The 21,096-nt window shown below is 41.2% G+C and overlaps 1 protein-coding gene across 4 annotated transcripts; it reads left to right on the top strand.

Moving 5' to 3' along the window:
- Positions 1-960: 960 nt before the first annotated feature.
- On the top strand, positions 961-20,150 carry LOC101859595 (pyroglutamyl-peptidase 1). 4 transcript variants are annotated; one of them, XM_035972157.1, is made up of 6 exons: positions 961-976; positions 1,904-1,906; positions 6,560-6,700; positions 14,311-14,480; positions 17,724-17,959; positions 19,027-20,150. In XM_035972157.1, exons 3-6 carry the CDS (start codon positions 6,664-6,666, stop codon positions 19,181-19,183), a joined length of 600 nt encoding a protein of 199 aa, XP_035828050.1. In that variant the 5' UTR covers positions 961-976; positions 1,904-1,906; positions 6,560-6,663; the 3' UTR covers positions 19,184-20,150. The 4 variants fall into 4 exon arrangements, with proteins under 4 accessions (XP_035828050.1, XP_005107405.1, XP_005107404.1 ...); XM_005107348.3 differs by lacking the exons at positions 961-976; positions 1,904-1,906 and adding an exon at positions 3,884-4,035; XM_005107347.3 differs by lacking the exons at positions 961-976; positions 1,904-1,906 and adding an exon at positions 3,884-4,045.
- The last annotated feature ends 946 nt before the right edge of the window (positions 20,151-21,096 follow it).

The raw sequence follows: 21,096 nt of genomic DNA, 5'->3' as shown, positions 1-21,096 counted from the left end.
GCTCTTTTGTTATTGGAGGAACATTTATTGAGTCACATGAATTAATGTCGTAAACTTGGGAAAGTAGACACGACGTACTAGCCTAAATAAACATCTTTAGGGCCTAGAGGGGTGTTCTACAAACATGATAAAGATTGTACTCATTAAATTGAAGTGAAAGAGTGTTTATCTATGAATCTATAACAGTTTACGACGTTCACTCAGCTGTGTTGCTTTTTTTATGGAAGAGGCTAGCCGTACTTAATGACGGCTAGACTAAATGTCTAGCCGTACTTAAGTACGGCTAGACTCGCAGTCTAGCCGTACTTATTTTTAATATGATGGCTAATGGCTAGACTGACCATTTACAAAAAATAGGCCTACTGAATTGTAAATATACATTTTTAGTGTGCAGTACCTAAAGCATTTGTATTTGAGACGAAACCAGGTGCCTTAATGACAGTGTATGTATTTTAAACCTCCTGTTTTCTAATGTTAATAGGGCCTAAGTTAAGTACGGCTAGACTGGCAGTCTAGCCGTACTTAAGTACGGGTAGACAGTCAGGCTAGCCGTACTTAAGGACGGCTAGACTGTCAGGCTAGCCGTACTTAATATTGATGGCTGAATTGTAAATGAAATTTTTAGTTTGCAATGCCAAAAGTATTTGTATTTCAGACAAAACCAAAAGGTGCCTTACTGACTTGCATGTATTTGAACCTGAATAATTACTAGATCTAGATCTAATGAGACCTGTGTACTTAACAGGTTTTAGTCGATTGGGCCAAACCTAGATCTAAGTACGGCTAGACTGGCAGTCTAGCCGTACTTAAGTACGGCTAGACTCTCAGTCTAGCCGTACTTAAGTACGGCTAGCCACTTCGTTTTTTTATAGTCAAAGAGGTTATAAGTTATAATAGTCCTAGAGGTCGCAGCTGTGACGTCACCCTCGTAAACTCACTATGGCCAAAGATTCTCCACTAGTACTATGATGGCTGTGTGGGAGCCTGAGAAGGCCTAGGTGGGGGCCCATGGGGCCCATCAAGGAGTTTACAGTAATGGGGGATGCTCTGTGGGCGGCACCGTACGCCTAATAGGAGCCCTCTCTCGCAGCGGAACTATGGTCTACCTGTGCTGCGCTCACGCACTGAAATCTAGATAGGAAAGAAGGTTTTATTCCGAGAATAGGCAAGTCAATTAGTCAAAATGCCTTCCACCTGTGTTGTGTTTAAGTATAAGAACCGGTCTGAACCGATGATGCTGCAGTGGACAGAAGTTTCCACAGGTGTTGTTTTCCTTTTTAAAAAGTCTGAATGAAAGTGTTTTTATGCCCGCCCCAGCGACACAATTTAGATCATTAACATTTATAAGAGGCTGGCTCCGGCGCTACCTGCCAAAGCTAACCCGGGCAGAAATGGATACACTGTAACAACACCCCAGAAGAAAGACAGAGATACTTGATTTTTTTAAAATATTCTTATTCTTATGTGTGTGTGTGTGTGTGTGTGTGTGTGTGTGTGTGTGTGTGTGTGTGTGTTTGTGTGTGTGTTTGTGCACGTGTGTGTGTATGTATATATACATATTAAGCAGTTTAATTAAAGTATATTATATTGCTGTCCATTGGTGTGTAAATTAGATGCTATATGCGCTAGACCTTTATTTTGACGAGACAAAATCTAGGTTTCAATATATTGTTTTCATATATTTACTAATCATATATAACACACCTTATCGTATTGAGTTCAATCAGTCAGTCAGACTTGTTTTATGTTTTTAAGCCCATTCATCTCCTATTACTATAAGACTAATGATGTCTAAATGTAGATACCGAGAGGCTCCATCAAAATATGAAATCAATACACCACAACAATAATGATGAATATATTCTATGTTAAAGGAACGCCAAACCATATCAGATAAGGGGAGGGGGTAGGGTGGGTGGATAAGAGTTTGAGTCTTGTCTGACAGAACTATACTCGGTTTGGGTCTAAATCTATTGTTGTAGTCTTCACCTGAGGTCACACAATTTATAATTCCGGTTCACTTAAGATTCCACTGTTAAAAAATAATCCAAACAAAGCAACAACAAATTTTACTACACTAGTCATCCCTAAGATAAATCCCCCCTCTAAAGTGTGAAGGGACTAAAAACGCTGCTTCCCCTATCGTACTTTACTGAACAAAAAAAAAAAAAAAACCTTCTCAGGTCATCCGTGCTCATGCATGGGATCACAATCTCCCCTCTAAATCTCGATACGAGGTACATGAATAAGTTTGCTCCAGACGCAAGGATTTTACGACAAAGGGATCACGCCCAGGTGTGAACTCTTCATCGACGCCTTTGATTTTGCCGAACATCGAACTCGCAATATAAGAGCCTTTATATATATATCGCCTGAGCTTACAGCCACGGCATGATTCGTTAGGTAGAGCCATCAAGGCCGCCTCATACGGTACTCATACCCATGTCCATCAAATTATCAGGGAGGCATGTAGAATAATATTATGTCAACATGATTGCCCATCACTATAATGAACGGCTGCATCAATTATAGTAAGTTTTGATCTCATGAAAAGTCCAAAGGTGCTGTTATCTCTTTTTCATAATTGGAATTATTGGCATCGACCCTCTTCTGTGTTCGTTGTTCCTTACACATAAAGCTAATAATAGGCACACGTCTAGAATCATGCAGTCATATATCTTAAAATTCAGTTTTAAAAAATACATTTTTCACCATAATTTCTTTTAATAATTAAATCTTTTAGTGTCTTGAAAGATTATCTTTATAATTTGGTATGTTTGATAATTTTAGGATACTTGGATAAAATCATGGTGAAATGCACACACACACACACACACACACACACACACACACACACACACACACACACACACACACACACACTCCCCGATTCTTTTTAGGCCAGGCCCCTTGAAACCCCACGCATGTTGTTAAAAACAAGGCATATATTATATTATTACACCATTGGTCCTATTGTAATATAGTTCTGTTTTCAAACATCAATAGCTCAATAACTTGATTTGCGGTAAAAACGATATTAAATTCGTGTTCAGCATGCAAAATACATGTATTAAAAGAAGGGGGAAAAAAAGTATATAAAACGTGTACACGGGTGCAGGAGTAAAAAAACAACCTACATGCAATAGCCTAGGCATATCTAGTTATACATAATATAACATTTAATTATAAGAGGCCGTACTTAATGACGGCTATATATAGACGGCTGGGCTAGCGCCGTACTTATGATGACTAGGACAAACAGAAAAACAAAGGCCTACTGAATTGTAAACACATTTTCAGTTTGCAATACCTAACGTATTTGTAGCTTATTTGAGACGAAACCAGGTGCCTTACTGACAGTGCATATTTTAAACCTGAATAATTACTAATGAGACCTGTGTGCTCAACAGGTTTCTAATACTGGGTCTAAAATAAATATACTTACAGCTAGCCGGCTAGACTGCTTGGCTAGCCCTGCTAGACTGTCAGGCTAGCCGTACTTAATAATGATGGCTGAAATGTAAATTGAATTTTAATTTGCAATACCTAAAGTATTAGTATTTTAGACGAAACCAAAAATAAGTGCCTTACTGACATGCATGTATTTTAAACCTGAATAATAATTATACCAGATCTAATGAGACCTGTGTATTCAACAGGTTTCGGTCAATATAGTGCCAAACATCTAAGTACGGTTAGCCACTTCGTATTATAGATCTAATTATTACTAGCACTACGGATAATGAAGGAATCAATCAGACAATTGAAGTTACACCCAAGACCATTCTTCAGTCTTGGGTTATACCAATATTCGACAACCGAATTTGCACGGATTAATAGTGTTTTTCAGTTTTCTCTGTTTTCGTATATATAGACGTCATGCAAACGTTACCTCTTGTTTGATAACAATGTGACAATGTCTCTGTCAGTCTCAGTGACAAGCCTGATCTAGGCTAACAGACTTCCCAAGCCAGGCAGAACGCTGAACGCGACTCACCTCAACTAAAGGTTTCTGTTGACTGTTGACACGAAGAGGTGATCGCTTGTGAGTTAGTGTTGGCCAACGTCTTATTTGTGCGGTGTTATAATATTAATTGGTGTTGATCTGATATCAAGAGAGAGGTTTGTCGGTCTAAAATTGTTAAGGTAGACTCTCCTCTAGAATTTAAAAGTTAACTTCAAAGTCATTAAAGATAGATCTATAAGTTTCTGCAGAATATTATAATGTTTGTTACTCGACTTGAGTCTGAAACTGAAGCTTAGCTAGATCTAGATCTAGATCTAGATTCTAGCCTAGAAAATGATCCTTTTGTCACAGTTGTGACAGTTTTCTTTTCGCAACCCCACCTCCCACAAACTCCTCAAAGATCCAGTGTCAGTGTATTGCTTGTTCTGCTACACAGAAACGCAACATCATTCAACATGTTATTTTTTGTTTTTTTCTGATAGTGATAAGTGCTGTTACCCAATCCTCCTAAGTCTAGTAAGATTTCAAGATAACATCCGCCCCTGACAACAGTTAGAATCTTGGCCTTAATTAAGTTACAACATTTTCAATCATCAATGTTCGTGTTTTTAAATTGCTGTGTTGCTGTTTGCCACTTTAAGTAGGCTAGGCAAGAAAAGTCTTATCATAGATCTAGATCTAGATCTAGAAGTCTAGTCATAGTCATACTACTACAGTAGACTGCAGTTTCTCATTTTCAGCATTTAATAGGGTTTAATACACAGCACCATGCTTGTCTTTGCCTAGAACTAGAAGATCCCGGTGTTTGGGAGCAAGTGAAGTACAGGGTATTGAGATCTTATAGGGGGTGCCCATTAATGCGATCGGGTCGAGTCGTTTTCTGGTGGTTTCAGTGCACACTATACAACCCTGCTGGATTGTACGGCACGGTTACCTGATGGTCTGGAAGTTAAAGTAGAGAAACTTTTATCCTCAATGGCTTCCAGGGTTCCTTTCCGCAGTTCCCTGTTGCAGTGCTGCGGCAGTCTGGAACCCTCTAAACATGGGTTGCATCGATAACTGTCAATTATATTAAAGTCAAAGATCGTTCTCATAAAGTCTGTAAGATAGTTCACTCGGCCAAAAAAGTGTCCGCGGAAGTCCGCACATTGGTTCAGATGGTGCTGCAGTCTTTGTTTTGTCCCAGGCGGCTCTTTTGTTTCTCCAGAAGAATAAGAAGAAAAAAGCACGGTTTGTTAGTTTCGCTTTTATTGTTTTTCACACAAGTAGGGTAACTGCTCACAAAGTCTACACTTTTTCAAAGAGGTTGCCACCGGATTTTGAGTGTTATAAAATCATAGCACGGCTTCACTTTTCGCCTGATTCTGTTACTTTTAGTTAGCGTGACTCAGCAGCCCGCCGAGCTCCCCTGGGATTCACCTCTATCCTCTTCGTATTTTCACTCATTTTCACTCTAAACGTGCAGCATTATAACATAATATTAAATTATATTATAGGACTGGCTAATATTATGAGCTAAAATGTTTTGAATGTGCAGCAGAACATCATTTAATATATTATATTGTAGGCTACTTCTAGATGTTTTGAACTCTAGAATGTGACAGCCTCTAGAGTCTAGACATTTAATAATTAAGGGCTGGTGGGGCACCTGAAGTCTATTTTGGCTATTAGTATTACAAGGCCTAGAGTGCCCATATTTGCTGTAGGACATTGTGTGTTATTGGGGATTTTAAATCAATAGTTAAAAAAGTATATTGTGAATCTGCTGCTAAGGAAACGGCGGCCTTATTAGAATTTGTATACCTTTTTCAATCCCCTTTTATTCCCTTATATTGATTTTATTAACCGATTCACTTCTAATGTGGCATGCCTACAGTAGATACGTAGCTTTTAAATTTAGCTTGTTGAATTTTTTATATGCTTGAAAATAGTTTTTATTTCATGACACTTAGTATTGGGATGTTGCAAAAAAAAGTGAAAAAAATGGAAAATTCATGGTTTCTAAGCCCATAAATAAAAAACTACTCCATTAATAAAAAAATTCAACATGCCAAAATTTAGAACTAGATCTGTGTTGTTGGTATCCTGTGAAAGTTACATTGAAATTGAACAAGAAGCAGAGTAGAAAAATGGGATGATTTGTGAAAAAATAGATTGTGAGATAACAGTCGATACAGGAAAGAAAAAGCTAGAAAACATGTGCTTTTGCAGAAAAACCTGACAAAAAAACACAGGTTTAGGGTATCTCAAGGCTTTCATACGTTTTTGGATATTGTCCAGGAAATGTCCAGCTTAGGTACTATAATATATATATATATGTAATAAACCAAATTTTCAAAATTTGACCCCAAAACACGATTTCTAGGTTCCCCTTGATGATAGCGATTTTTATAATCACTGATTTGAAAAAAATTTAACGTTAAATTTAAATCGTAATGGCCGAAAGTAACTCGATGCCATTATATATAGAATTATTATATGATGCTGTATAGAATATTGATTGTGTAGGTAACAGTATGAAAATAATTTTGACTTTTGAAATGTCATTATATTCTGCACTCTTTTACATTTGAAATTATAATTTCCGTCTAGGTAATTTTCAGGCCAAAGACTTAGTGAAAGCTTGAGACTGTTCAACTTTTCCAGTTCTGAGTATTGCATCTGATTTCATCTTTATTGACAACCACTGATTCAGTATGCCTGTCGGAGAAAAGCGCTGTGTTTGCGTCACAGGTTAGTTCCTCCTGGGGTTTTGGTTATTATCTTGTTTTTCATTACTAAATTTTAATTATATTTTAAAGGCTTATAATTGAACATGACTTCTTGAGCAATCTTTGTCATCTGAGCTCATAATCACATTTTCGTTACATTCATGATAACATGTGGGAAAAGCTTTTCCCCTGTCACACTCTACATGTCTAAAACCAATAAATATTATATTTCCATAGAACAGTAAGATCTTTTAAGCTAACCGGGATTGTAAGCGATGGGATCTTAGGTGGAGACTGCTGTACAGGGTGATTGAAAAAGAATGAACCGATTTCATAATTATACAATATTTTAATAAGAAAATTCAAGCTAAATCATCTGTCGCAATGAAATTTTATTTCATGTCTCACAAAAGTGTTCAATGTGGCCACCAGCAGCAGCATGGGCAACTTCAATGCGATAAGAAAATTTACCCCTGACGCATTTTGGCATATCACTGCCCAGTGAGTTGATCGCTGTTGTTTTTCCATGTTTAAGGTCAACGAGGTTATTTAGTAGTGGTGGATCAGATAAACCCTCTCTTTTACATATCCCCACAAGAAAAAGTCACACATGGTGATCACCCCCAGTGGGTCGGGGGGATATAAATAGACCCACTGCTTCGTCTGCAGAAGGTGCAACCCCTTCAAAGGCGAGGTGTCGCACTCGGACCCCAATCCTCTGAGATCCGGATGCGACACCTACTTTGGTGTATCTTCCTCTTCTCCTTCCTTCTTTCTTTCTTCTTCTGTCTTTCCTGCCACCGCTGACCTCATGTGCAGCAAAAAGAGAGGTCACCCATCCCACAGAGTGGGCGCCTTGTTGACCGTGAGGTGCAACCCGTGCGGAGGGAAACCGGGTACCTGGCGGTTGAGGTGAGATCAGTCCACGGACTGTCCCTCACCAACACACCTCTTTGGCCCAGGTTTTCCTCTTAGACGGGAGGGTGGCACGGCCCATGCCACTCAACCGGTTGAGAGCTGAAACCCCATCAAGCCCTGGGTCAATCTTGACGGGAGGGTCTTGTACTTTCTCGTTGAGAGTATAGCTCCGGGGTAGCCCTGGCACAGCTCTGGATATCCGAGCTATGTGTCCCCTTGTTGGGCTCCGTGGCGGGCGGGGAGCCCCGGAGTCGAATAAAATAGAAAACTCTCATGGAATCCAAATCAAAAAAAGACCCTTCCCCAGCTCCCAACGTTAAAAAGTCTCGGCTCGCGGAAGCGGGTGCGGCCGCCGAGCCGAGCAAAAACTCCAAAACTGGAAAAAGGACCTTTACGTCTGCCTCTTTTCTCCCTTCTCCCAGGGAGCTTCCGAAGCAGCCGTACGTGGCCATCTGCTGCAAAGAAGACGCACAGAAGAAGATCACTGATCTAAATTTGTTCAAGACGGGAGATGCACTAAGACAGGTTCTGGGATACATTCCTACGAATGTCCAGAAGCTGTCCTCTGGTGTACTCCTCGTCAAGTGCGCAACAGAGACTGAAGTGGCCAAACTTCTGAACATCACGACCTTCGGCAGTATTCCATGTACTTCCGAACGATACCAGAAGTTGAACTGCTCGAAGGGCGTCGTCCGCAGCCATGAACTAAAGGGCTGCAGCATGGAGGAAATTGTGGCGAACTGCGAAGGTGTGATTGAAGCCCGCCGGATTACTCTCCGACGGGGGGAGACCACCCTCGAAACCAACACGGTCATCCTGACCTTTGATTCGTGTCGCCCTCCAGCCACCGTTCGGGCATCGTACTTGGTCTTAGACGTGCGACCCTATGTACCGAACCCTCTGCGCTGCTTCAAGTGTCAGAAGTTCGGACATAGTCAGTCGAGATGCCGACACGCAGCCGTGTGTCCTCGTTGTGGCAAGACCGGGCATCCTGAGAAGGAATGCAAGGCTAGTCCTTGTTGCCCCAATTGCCACGGCCAGCACACAGCCTTTAGTAAGGATTGCCCGACTTGGATTCAAGAACGCGCAATCCAAGAGTATAAAGTACGAAATGGCTGCTCGTTTCAGGAGGCCCGCAAAGCTACCTGCCCGCCAGTTGTGACCCCGATCCCTGGCCGGTCATACGCCAAGGTAGCACGGGAAGCCACGAGGTCCGCAAGTCCTTCAACTGCTGACCTCCCAAAGCCCACGGTCAACAGGCATGTCTCTGCTAGTAAAACAAAAAAGGTTCTTCCTTTCATCGAGACACCTCTGACAAACCGCTTTGAGGTTCTAGGGGAGGACAGGGTGGATTCTCCCTCCGCCCTCTCTCCTCCCCCTCCCCCCTCCTCTATCACTTCCTCTTCTTCTTCCTCTTCTTCTTCCTCTTCTTCTCCTTCTTCTTCTTCTCCTCCTCCTTCTTCTTCTTCTTCCACCTCACACCTCATCCCTCTGATGGAGCGTGAGGTGCACCCTTCCCCCTCTTCCCAGCTCCCTCCGTCTGCTCCCTCTCCAGCAGACACCCCCCTACCCCACCACCAACCAATGGAGGAAGACATCTCCGACCCCCCTCCCCGGCCTGACCCCGGGAAGGGCGGAGTTTGTCACTCCTCCAAATCCCCCACTAGACCGCCGTCCAATCCAGGACGGCAACCTAGAAAACACTCTGCCTCCCCCGTAAGGAGGAGTCAGAGTGCTTCTTCGAAGCCGGGGCCTAAGTGCTCCAAACCAAAAAGTAAAAATTCATAATGGCGGTCCTGCAATGGAATGCCGGCGGAATCCGACCTTCCATTGCAGAATTGCAACATTTACAGGCCACACTGTGCCCACGGGTGGCCTGTATTCAAGAAACAAAATTCGCCCCGGCTTCAACCATAGACTTAAGAGGATTTACTGCGTACCATCACATTCACACGGAGAACCAGATTGCTTCCGGTGGTACCACCATCTACACCGACACCCACACACTCCACAGACAAGTACATCTTAAGACGACCCTCCAGGCTATTGCCGTACGGGTCACCCTGCACAGACCAATCACGATCTGCTCAGTTTACATCCCACCAAATTACCCCCTCAAAATAACCCAACTAAATGACTTAAAGTCCCAGCTCCCAAAACCCTTTATTTTACTAGGTGATTTCAATGCCCACAGCCCCCTTTGGGGAGACAAACCTATAGACCAGAAAGGTAAAATAATAGAAAACTTTTTATTTCAAAATAACATCTGTCTCTTAAATGATAAATCCCCAACTTTCAGAAACAGAGCCACTTATGGCACTTCATCCCTTGACCTTACTTTTTGTACCCCTGAACTAGTCCCAGATCTTGAGTGGTCTGTGCTGGATGACCGTACGGACCATTTCCCAATTCTCCTCAAAAACAATAGCCTCCAAAACGACCCGATCCCAGAACGCTTCAACTTCAAAAAAGCCGACTGGGACGGGTTTGCCAATCAATGTTCCAAGATTCTTAATCCCAATTTCGACCACAACTACAATAAATTTCACGAAAAACTCTTAGAAATATGCCACAATCACATTCCAAAAACAAAAACAAAACCCCGGAGGAACAAGGTCTGGTTCTCTTGGGAATGTGAGGACGCAGTAAAGAAAAAGAAGGCAGCGTATCGAAGAGCCGTCAACAACACCACCATAGAAAATAAGATACTTTATTTAAAGGCTCGAGCTGAGGCACGTAGATGCCTCAGGGAGAGCAAAAGACAATCATTCCAAAAATACATCTCCAAAATCAACAGCCAGACACCACTCAATCAAGTTTTCCAAATTGCTAAAAAATTCTCAGGTAGACGCACAGACACCATTCGGCACGTCCAGAGGCCGGATGGAACAACAGCTGAAACACAAGTAGACATTGCAAACACAATAGCTACATCTCTAGCCAAAAACTCATCCCAAGCAAACTACAACACCACTTTTCAAAACGTCAAAACTAACAGAGAAAAACAACACCTAAACTTCCACTCAAACAACACTGAAACCTACAACGCAGACTTCACAATAGACGAATTAACATCGTGCATCTCGGACCTGGGCGATACAGCCCCGGGACCGGATGACATCCACAACAAGATCATTAGACACTTACCCTCAGAAACACTCACACTCATACTACACATATACAACGACATGTGGCGGTCGCACTCCTTTCCGGAGTCTTGGCGTCTCGCCACTGTCATTCCAATACCCAAACCAAACAAAGACCACACACACCCATCCAATTACAGACCTATAGCCCTAACGAGCTGTCTCTGCAAACTAATTGAAAAAATGATTCACAGGCGACTCATGTGGTTTCTGGAAACGACGGGCTCGCTGAGCGGTCTCCAGTGCGGATTCAGGAAAACCCGATCCACTCTGGATCACCTGGTCCGCCTGGAGACCTTTATACGCGAGACGTTCGCCGAAAGAGGCCACATGATCGCCATCTTTTTTGACCTAGAAAAAGCCTTCGACACAACCTGGAAGTACGGCATTCTTCAAGACCTGCACGCACTCGGCATACGCGGTCACCTCCCTGCCTTCATTGGCAACTTCCTGAAGAACCGTTCCTTCCAGGTTCGTGTCGGATCCTCCCTTTCAGACCCCCACCAACAGGAGGAAGGAGTCCCCCAGGGGAGCATCCTTTCTCCTCTCCTTTTCGAAATCAAAATTAACTCCATAGTGAAAACCCTCCAGAACAGCATAGACAGCTCGTTATACGTTGACGACTTCTTGATATGCTGCCGATCGAAAAATCCTCATTTGAGATCTATGGAAAGGCAGCTGCAAACGCAGCTGCAAAAACTTGAAACGTGGGCAAACAACAACGGTTTCAAGTTCTCCCCGTCAAAGACGGTTGCAGTACACCTGCCGAACAGGCAGACGTGTGCTGCAGCCGGATTTGACACTATACGGGGAAAGGATTCCCGTCCAGGACCAAGCTCGTTTCCTCGGTGTCATTTTTGACAAAAAACTTACATTCACACCACACATCAAAGACCTTCGTGTGAGGTGCCAGAAAGCGTTAAACGCTTTGAAAATTCTATCACATCCGGAGTGGGGCGGGGACTCAAAACACCTTCTCCACTTGTACATCTCCCTTGTCCGGTCCAGGCTTGACTACGGCTGTCAAGTCTACGGATCGGCAAAACCACACGTCTTAAAAATACTAGATCCAATACAGAACCAAGGACTCCGCCTCGCTCTGGGGGCTTTCCGCACTTCTCCGGTGGAGAGCCTACAGGCCGAGGCCAACATTCCACCACTCTCACTCAGACGCACACAACTCTCACTACAATACGCAGTTAAACAGAGCTCAACACCGGAAAATCCAGCGCACAACAGCATTTTTCAAACAAATCCAGAAACCAGAAACAGATTCCAAAACAACGAAAAACTCATCAAACCTTTCGGCCTCAGAATCCTCGAGGACCTCAAAAACTTACACTTTTCCAAACAAGACATCCAACAAATTCTTTTCCCCGACCTCCCTCCGTGGCACCTCACCAAGGCAAAAGTAGATTTACAGCTGACCACACACAACAAAGAAAGCACAAACACCAAAACTTTTCAAGCAGAATACAAAAAACTAATAGATAAATACCCCGGTGCGGAGCTCATCTTCACGGATGGCTCCAAAAAAGACAATGAAGTGGGCGCCGCAGCCCTATCTCCCAACAATACACACCAGAGGAGACTCCATCCTGAAGCCTCCATTTTCACTGCGGAGGCCACTGCCATTGACATGGCACTGGACTCTGTAGAAAATTCTCCTAACAAATCTTTCCTTATCCTTTCTGACTCTCTGTCTTGCATCACCTCACTCACAAACTACACACTCTTACACCCAAAAATAGTTAGGCTACAACAGAAAATCCATACACTATCCGAAACAGGAAAAAACATCATGTTCGCATGGATCCCAAGCCATGTGGGCATCCGAGGAAACGAGCAGGTAGACGACCTGGCGAAGAAAGCCTCATCCCTTCTGCTGGGATCAACGACAAACACTCTCCCACAGACTGACTTTAGAAATAAAGTCAAAAAGTACACCTCCAGTCTGTGGGAGAGCCACTGGGAAAACCAGAAAAATAATAAATTATACGAAATTAAACCCAGACTAGAACAGCGAAATCCTTCGGATCTCTCCAGAAGAGACGAAGTCATTTTTACTCGATTGCGCATCGGACACACGGCCCTGACTCACAAATACCTCCTGCAGGGAGAGGAGAAGCCGTTCTGTGTCGGATGCGACACAGATTTTACCATTAGACACATTTTAACAGAATGTCTAGACTTTGGAGAGATCCGAAGGAAATATTATAAATGCAAGAAATTGCAGGATATTTTCTCCGTCGTTGTTCCCAGCAGAATTTTAAATTTTATAAAGGCCATTGGCCTTTATGGCGAGTTGTAAAGTGAATCTGATATTATTTAAAATTTTTATTGCTACTTAAAAGTTGTTTTAGATCACAAATGTATTTACACCGAATTTGAATATTTTAACTTTTTAGCATTTTAAAGTAAACTAGTTACCAGTCGTGAAGTGAACTTTCGCAGAGGTGAACAACTTGTGTTTCGCGCGCTCATATGACCTTAGCAGTTGCGAGCGCCGTAAAACCTTATACTACTAACTAACTAACACATGGTGATGTCTAGGGGTCTGCAGGCCAAGCACCGAGGGTACGATTTTGAGCCCTTTTAAATGACCAATCCATCACTAGGGCACAGCTATTCAAAAGTTAGATATAACTACCATTTCAAATGGTCACTGACTCATTCCAAAACAGTACTTGAGAACTGAAGCATTGCGTCATAAAATCAGTTCATTCTTTTTTTAATTGAAAATGTACATTATAAAGCCTCTTTCAAATGGTCACTGACTCATGCCATAACAATGCTTGAGAACTGAAGCAATGCGCTGGCGTCATAAAGTCGGTTCATTCTTCACTCACCCTGTATTATCATGATGCGCTGTTTACATTCGTATTACATATTTGTCATTTTTTCTTCATCAATTTGATCTTTCTTTCCCTGAATCTGTTTTGTGTGTGTTTATCTCATCTTCGTCTACTTGCCATTCAGTCTATCCATCTGTCCATCCCTTTCTTATCCTCCCTCCCTGTCTCTCTGGCTAGAAGTTTCTTTGTCAGTCTATCTTTCTGTCATGGTGATTTAAACAAATTGATTTAAGCTGGGACACAGTTTAATCAATTTTGTGCGGTCTTGTCTTGAAGCAGTTTTACTGAAGAAGAAGTCTCTATAGTAGATGATAGTCAACATTCTATACTTTAGCTTCAGTGCGCTTTAATTTAAATTGTTTTGCCCTGGCAGTGGTGCAATGTGCACTGAAAAGCTGAAGTGGGAGCTGCTTGTATATCTCTGAATGCAGTTCACTCTTCTTGTATTCTTGTTTTCATCATCAGTGTTGACAACATTGACTGATGGCAGTACATCAGGATAAAGACAATCTACAAAAAGTAATCTGTTTGTTGCCAATTGACATGATATCTTGTGTTACTTCGTTTTCATGTCAACGAAAGTAATGCTGCTTTGTTTATTACTTTTAGCAAGAAAAGAGGAAAGACATGAACAGAATCAACTTCTTTCATTTTTTAAAATCTATTAAAAGTGTGTCCCGACCACTTGTGATAACTTTATTCATTTTCCTTAGGTTTTGGACCTTTCAAGGGACACTTGGTGAATGCAAGCTGGGTCGCTGTGCAGGAGTTGGCCAAGCTTGGTCTTAGTGATGATGTAGAACTTATCATTTATGAACTTCCTGTTGTGTATGAAGATGTGAAGAAAATTATTCCTGGCTTATGGGAAAAACATAAACCAGTGGTGAGTATTGGCTCTTAGGAATTCGTTTCTCTTAAATTAGAACAGAGGTGAGAAAATTACAGCCCATGGGCCAAATGCGACCCCACATTTAGTTTTCTGTAGCCTGCAGAAATATTTGGCGAGTTAAAAAAATCCCAAAAATCAATAGATGATTGCATTTGTCAAAATACTAGAGCTAAGACTAGGTTTCGAGTGAAATTTAAAGGACAATTTGTTTGTTCATTAAAAAATTTTTTAATAATTTTATTTCCGAAAGTTTACCCACCCTGGGTTTGAGAAAAGATGCTGTAAAAGATAAAAGCAGAAGAAAAAACAAACCGTTATTTACTCCTGAAAAGAAATTGAGCTGAGGTCCCCTTTGTTGGTTATTTCACTGGGCTGAGGTGTCCAGTCCTGAAGACACTTTAGTGGGTGTCACTAAGTAAAAAGTGATGCAATGTTGACCTAACAGCAAAAGAAGTATTCACAGTTGAGGTAAAGACAACTTGACTTGGGTTCTGGAAGATCATACTAATTAATAGATTAATATCAAACACACAAATATTTTCTTGCAACTATTTGTTTTTTTAATGTGAATGGATGTGTTTTATGATGCGTCTTATGACTTTTCCCCCCTCATTAGCCTAGAGAAGTACCCTAGGCCTTATTCCTTCCCTCCTCCAGAAAAACTTCTACTTATTATATGGTTATTGCATTTCAGGGTTTTCAGTTACCTTAGTTGGTAACGTTCTGAACTATATAGTGTGCAGGTGACCCTCATTTGAATCAGTAGCTGGTCATTTTGGGTCTTTGGGGGTTCAGGGAGTTTTCAGAGCTCTCCGTCCCCGACATGTTTGCTTTATAGACAAGGAGTTTAGAACTAATGGAGCCTCCTCTCTCTCTTCGCGGTGCCACGAGCAGTACGCCGCGGTGGGGATCAAATATGGCAGCCGAGTGTGGGCTAAATCTCGAACTATGGCGTTTCTTTTTATAGAATCTTATCGGGCTGGGCCACGTTGTGGGGGTGGGCGGGGTGGGGGAATGCACGCAAGGAAGAGGGGATAGAGCAGGGATGAAAGAGGAGGGGCGGGCCTTGGGAAGGGACGAAGGAGAATGGGAAAAATTAAATAAGAGAGAGAGAGAGAGAAAGAGAGACAGACAGACAGACAGACAGACAGACAGAGAAGAGAGAGAGAGAGAGAGAGAGAGAGAGAGAGAGAGAGAGAGAGAGATTGTGATCAAATGACGGGCTGACGGATAATGACAGGGAAAAAAAAAAAAAAAATTCTGTGTGTGATACGGACTATTCAATTTTTAAAGAATTTTATGTTATAATCTAGTTTTAAAATCAGAAAGATGTGTAAAATAAAAAGAAAACTTGTCCAAATAACATAAAATTATCAAACATACCAAATTATAAAGATAATCTTTCAAGATGCCAAAATATTTAATTATTAGAAATGGATAAAAATATACTTTAATATAAAACTGAATTTAAGATATTATGATTGCATGATTCTAGGCGTGTGCCATAACTAACTTTATGTGTAAGGAATAGCGAACACAATAGAGGGTCGATGGCAGCTTTATCTGATTGCTAATAGTATGTCTTGGTCTATAAATAATAATATTATTGATTACAATCATTTTGTTTCCTGGTTTTCACAAAGTAGAGCGCACCATGATTTCAAATATACAAAAAAAAAAAGAGATAACAGCACCTTTGGAGGTGTGATCGCATGCATGAGCGTGGATGACCTTTGAACGTTTTTGTTGTTGTTTGTTCAATAAAGTATGATATGGAGAACAGCGTTTTTAGTCCCTTATTACACTCCAGGGGGGGGGGGGGGGGGGATAATTTATCTCAGTGATGACTCTTGTGTATTAAAATTTGTTGTTGCTTTGTTTGGTTTATTTTTAAACAGCAGAATCTTAACTGGACCGGAATTATTGATTGTGGGATCTTAGGTGAAGACTACAACAATAGAATTAAACCGAGTATAGTTCTATCTAACTTGACTCAAACTCTTATCCATCCCACCCTACCCTCTCCCCTCATCTGATATGGTTTGGTGTTTCTTTAACATAGAAAATATTCATCATTATTGTTGTTGAGTATTGATTTCATATTCTAATGGAGCCTCCAGATATCTACATTTAGACAACAGTAGCATCTAATTTGCACACATAATGGAAAACAATATAAATGTATAATATATATATATACATACACACACATAATAATTATATATATACACATAATAATTATATATATAAGAATAAGAATACTTTTAAAAATTGAGTATCTCGGTCTTTCTGCTGGGGTGTTGTATCCCTTTCAGCCTGGGTTGGCCTTGGCAGGTAGCGCCGGAGCCAGCCTCTTATGAATGTTAATGATCTAAATTGTGTTGCTGGGGGCATAAAAACACTTTCATTCAAATTTTTAAAAAGGAAAACAACTTAACTGTGAAAACTTCGGTCCACTGCAGCATCATATTGGTTCTTACACTTAAATACAACACATATGCAAGGCATTTTTACTAATTGACTTTCCTAATCTCAAGGACCTCGGAATGAAACCTTCTTTCCTATCTAGATTTCAGTGCGTGTGTCGGGGATTCGCGCAGCGCAGGTAGACCACAGTTCCGCCGCGAGAGAGGGCTCCTATCAGGCGTGCGGTGCCGCCCACAGAGCATCCTCCATTACTTTTAATCTCCTTGTTTATAGATAATACTTTAGATAGACATTAGATCAGAGGTCACCCCCCGGGGCAGTGCCACTGACTGTAGTGTCTTTAGGCCATTCCCAAAGGGGGGACATTTCTTGTTCAAGCATAGTAGAATTGTAAATGGGCTGACTCATGTCACGCTCATAACTGTGCCTGATCTACAACAGGGAACTGCTGCTTTTTCTTTCCTGATCCTTACTATTGTCTTTTTCCTCTACTTCTTTTGTATGTTTGTCACTCTCTTGTGACCTGCTATTTCCGGGGTGCCTTGATAGTCGAAGCAGACCTTGTGCTGTTGAAGCTAGAGAGGTGAGCAGTCTAAATCTGATTCTCTGTAAAGACTTCTCTTTTGACACCCACTCTTTGGCGCTCATATGACCTTATGCAGTTGCGAGCGCCGTAAAACCCTCTACTATAAAAAAAAGTAAAATAAGATCAGAGGTCCTGCCTCTTTGAGAAGGACATTAAATTCGTACTGTACCATACTATACTATCATATTAAATTTTCCCCCTCTTTTTGCTCCCATGATTTCTAGCTGATGGTTCACGTGGGTGTGTCAGGCATTGCTGATGAAATCACCCTGGAGCAGCAGGCTCACAATGACGGCTACAATAGGTGTGATGTCCGGGGCGTTACACCCATTACCCAAACATGTGTGGATGGAAGCTGTCATGATGTCATTGTCTCGAAAATTAACATGGCACAGGTGTGCAAAGCTGTGAATGAAGCAAACCTCAAGGTCACTACGGTTGTGTCACATGACCCTGGAAGGTGAGAGAAGATGAATGGAATTGTTATTTGGTTGAATTTTGCTGATGTGTCCTTCCAGTAGAAATGGGTCTTTCCCTCTCCCCCCCCTCCTTCAGTAGTCTCCTGTTCAAATTGCACAAATGAATACAGGCATGAAAAACCATCAAGAGTAGTGATCAAACAGAAAAACAGGCCTGTGACAGGAGTGCACAGCACTAAGGAAAACAGTGCTTGTCACTGGAGATGGTTAATGAGGCATTAGGCTCCCTTGTTCAGAGTTGATGTATACGACAGCATGAAAAGGGTGTTTAAACTTTTGAGTAAAAGAAGAGAGAGGCCTGTCATTTTGAATAGAGTGATATTTTCCACTCTTTCGTATTTCATAATTTTTGCCTCTCTGCACTTTTTTGTTTTACTATACTACTTGTATTTATTATTACTCGTGTTTGAGTGTTCCTCAGAAGCCTTCCGCATCAGTCATGTAAAGATAAGGCTCTTTTTTGTCATGCTGTAAAGATGTGAGTTCATTTCTAGCTTTAGGAAGTATAATATTTTATTGAGTATCTCTCTCTTTCATCTGGAATACTGTATTCCCTATTTGGCTTGGGTTGGACCCAATTAACAGGGTCACAACCTGACCCAAAATGACCTCCGTTGTGGGTTGGGTTGGTTTTTTTTTGGGGGGGGGGGGTGGATGACAAAACTTGGAGTATCATTACTATTCAAGCCTGCTGTGTCACCTTCTTTTCAGGTGGGCTACAACTGTCCTCTTCTGTTCCTCCAAAAGTGTAGCTATTTGTCGATGGTCTTATTTGTCCATACAGGTGGTTGGAGGATACCACTGGTAGGTCCTACTTCTTTGCTGTCTTGGGTTGGGTTTTTTTTCAGTGTTTCAGTCCTGTTTTTTACAAAGGCACAAATGCTAAACGGCTGCTGTAGTACGTATGTGCCTCTCATTACTCAAAGAGTATCTGTGTCCCTGGTGAAGTATGGTCATTGTCCTGCTGACATGCTGTGTGAACTGCAAATTGAAACTTTTCCTTTGATTATATTATTTACTTTCTAATTTTGTCTTCTTTTTCCCTCAGGTATCTATGTGACTTCTCTTACTACATTTCACTGCATCAGAATAGGGATTGCTCGGCATTCATCCACGTCCCTCCTCTTGGCTCCCCTTACAGCGGTGCTGAGTTGGCGCTGGGTCTGCAGGCAAGCATACGAGCAATGCTGACACAAGTGCAATAATATTTGTGGTAGTGTAACTGACATTGGACAAAAGAGAAATGCTTTGTTGTCTTTTTTTTTTTTTTTCCATTCGTTGTGTTTTATTTTTGTCCACTGTCTTGATTTTTCCAAAGACTTCCTTTCTTTTTTTTATGTTTATTACAATTTTGGTTTTTTTTGGGTTTTTTTAATGTCTTCTTTGTTTTGGTCCAATATCTTCTTTCGTTTGCCAGTTCTATTGAAGTAAAATGGTCTGTTGGCCTAGAAGCAATAGACAGTAACTGATGAAGAAAGTACATGTATTTACGATTACTGTGAAGCCCCAGGAGGGTACTATCAATCACATGTTGCTATAAAAGTATGACATTATGATTCCTGATTTTGAAAGAGCAATCTATTTCTAAGTAAAATGGTTTGTACTGTTTGAAAAAAGAATCACAGTCAGCTGAGGTGCAGATAATTACTTTTACCCATGTCCTGTGATCCAGTCATTTGCTGGCTCAAATTTGTAAAATGGTCATGAGAATGGACCCTTTTGTTGCTAGGGTGTGTGTGTTCCTACTGTCAGTGCTGATTTTCAACTTAACTCGTTAGCCAGGACGGCAGTCTCATTGCTAATTGTTCATGAATTGGCAGTCTAGATCTAGCCCACCACTAGTGACATAATTTTGACCCGGGATCTTGGATTGTTACTTTCTTCACTTTCCTTATTCCTTGTATCCCCCTATCTTCCTCACAATATTGAAAAACTTACACATTTTAAAGTAAAAAAATTTGAATTTCTTTGCCTTTTTTATAGTATTTTTGTTTACGTTTTTCGGTTTTCTGGCTGAAAGCTCAAAGTAAGTGGAATCAAATGTTATTCTAAAAAAACTTTGATTTTAAGTTGGACACGCATGCTATACCATATCTCTATCAAACTTCACATTTTGAAACAATGCAGAAAGCTCTAGAATCACACACAATACAGGGGCTCTCTTGGCTTACAGGTTAAGGTGTTGGTCTCTCATTCAAAGGTCTCGGGTTCGAATCCGGGTAGCGACTGAAAAATTTTCTTCTCTAAAATTGTCTCTTTTCACCTCTTTTCCTGCTCTCTAGCAATGTTCTGTCGTCTGCTTTCGTCTCCTATCTCTGCCCCCACCCCTCACCACCTTTGCCCCCTCCTCTGAGCTCCTGACTCTTTCTGCAGCCTTTCTACTTCTACACCTTGGCTCCTTCTTATTGCTGTCTTTCAGCCACACCCCTGATCTTCTGGAAGGATAGATCATCACCTAGCATTCTCGGACAAGAGTGAAAAATCTCGGAGGGCCCTTTTGCAATTTGCGCATGTTAAAGATCCCTTGGTGGCCTAAAATGGATAAGAGTTGGTTTCGGCCACCACCCGGGCAAAATTCAAAATTTCCTACCAGCTGAAAGTTTAAATATGTCCCACACGTTCATATGACCTTATGCAGTTGCGAGCACCGTAAAACACTTACCAACCCCCCCCACACACACAACAGAAACTGAGGCACACATAATTTGGCGTGTAAAGGTGGGCTATTTTATGAGAATGAAAGATAGCTAAAACAGCACCTGGACATGGATGGCTGGTCCCTTTATGAATAAATCATTGATGGTCGAGAATGAAAGAAAATATGTAAGCTACAATTTCAATGTTTACATGCTTAAACAGTACTGAAAAATGCAGACATTATGTATTTTAGAGGATGTGCATGCTTCTTTTTATGATCAAATTATTTGAAATATGTTTTCTGTTTATTTGGTGGCATGCAAAAATGTTCTATGAGCTTTTACTTTTGATTTTTAATGTTCTGAATAATCTGAAAAATTTTGAAAGAAATGTATACAGGCATTTACACAGAATTTGTTGTTGTTGATTTTTAAAAAATGATGTCAAAGAGATACATATTTTTAAATTCAAATAATGGCTA

The sequence above is a fragment of the Aplysia californica genome, unplaced genomic scaffold, assembly GCF_000002075.1.
Source record: "Aplysia californica isolate F4 #8 unplaced genomic scaffold, AplCal3.0 scaffold00595, whole genome shotgun sequence".
Taxonomy (NCBI): Eukaryota; Metazoa; Mollusca; class Gastropoda; order Aplysiida; family Aplysiidae; genus Aplysia; species Aplysia californica.
This window is presented reverse-complemented; position numbering and strand designations above follow the sequence as displayed.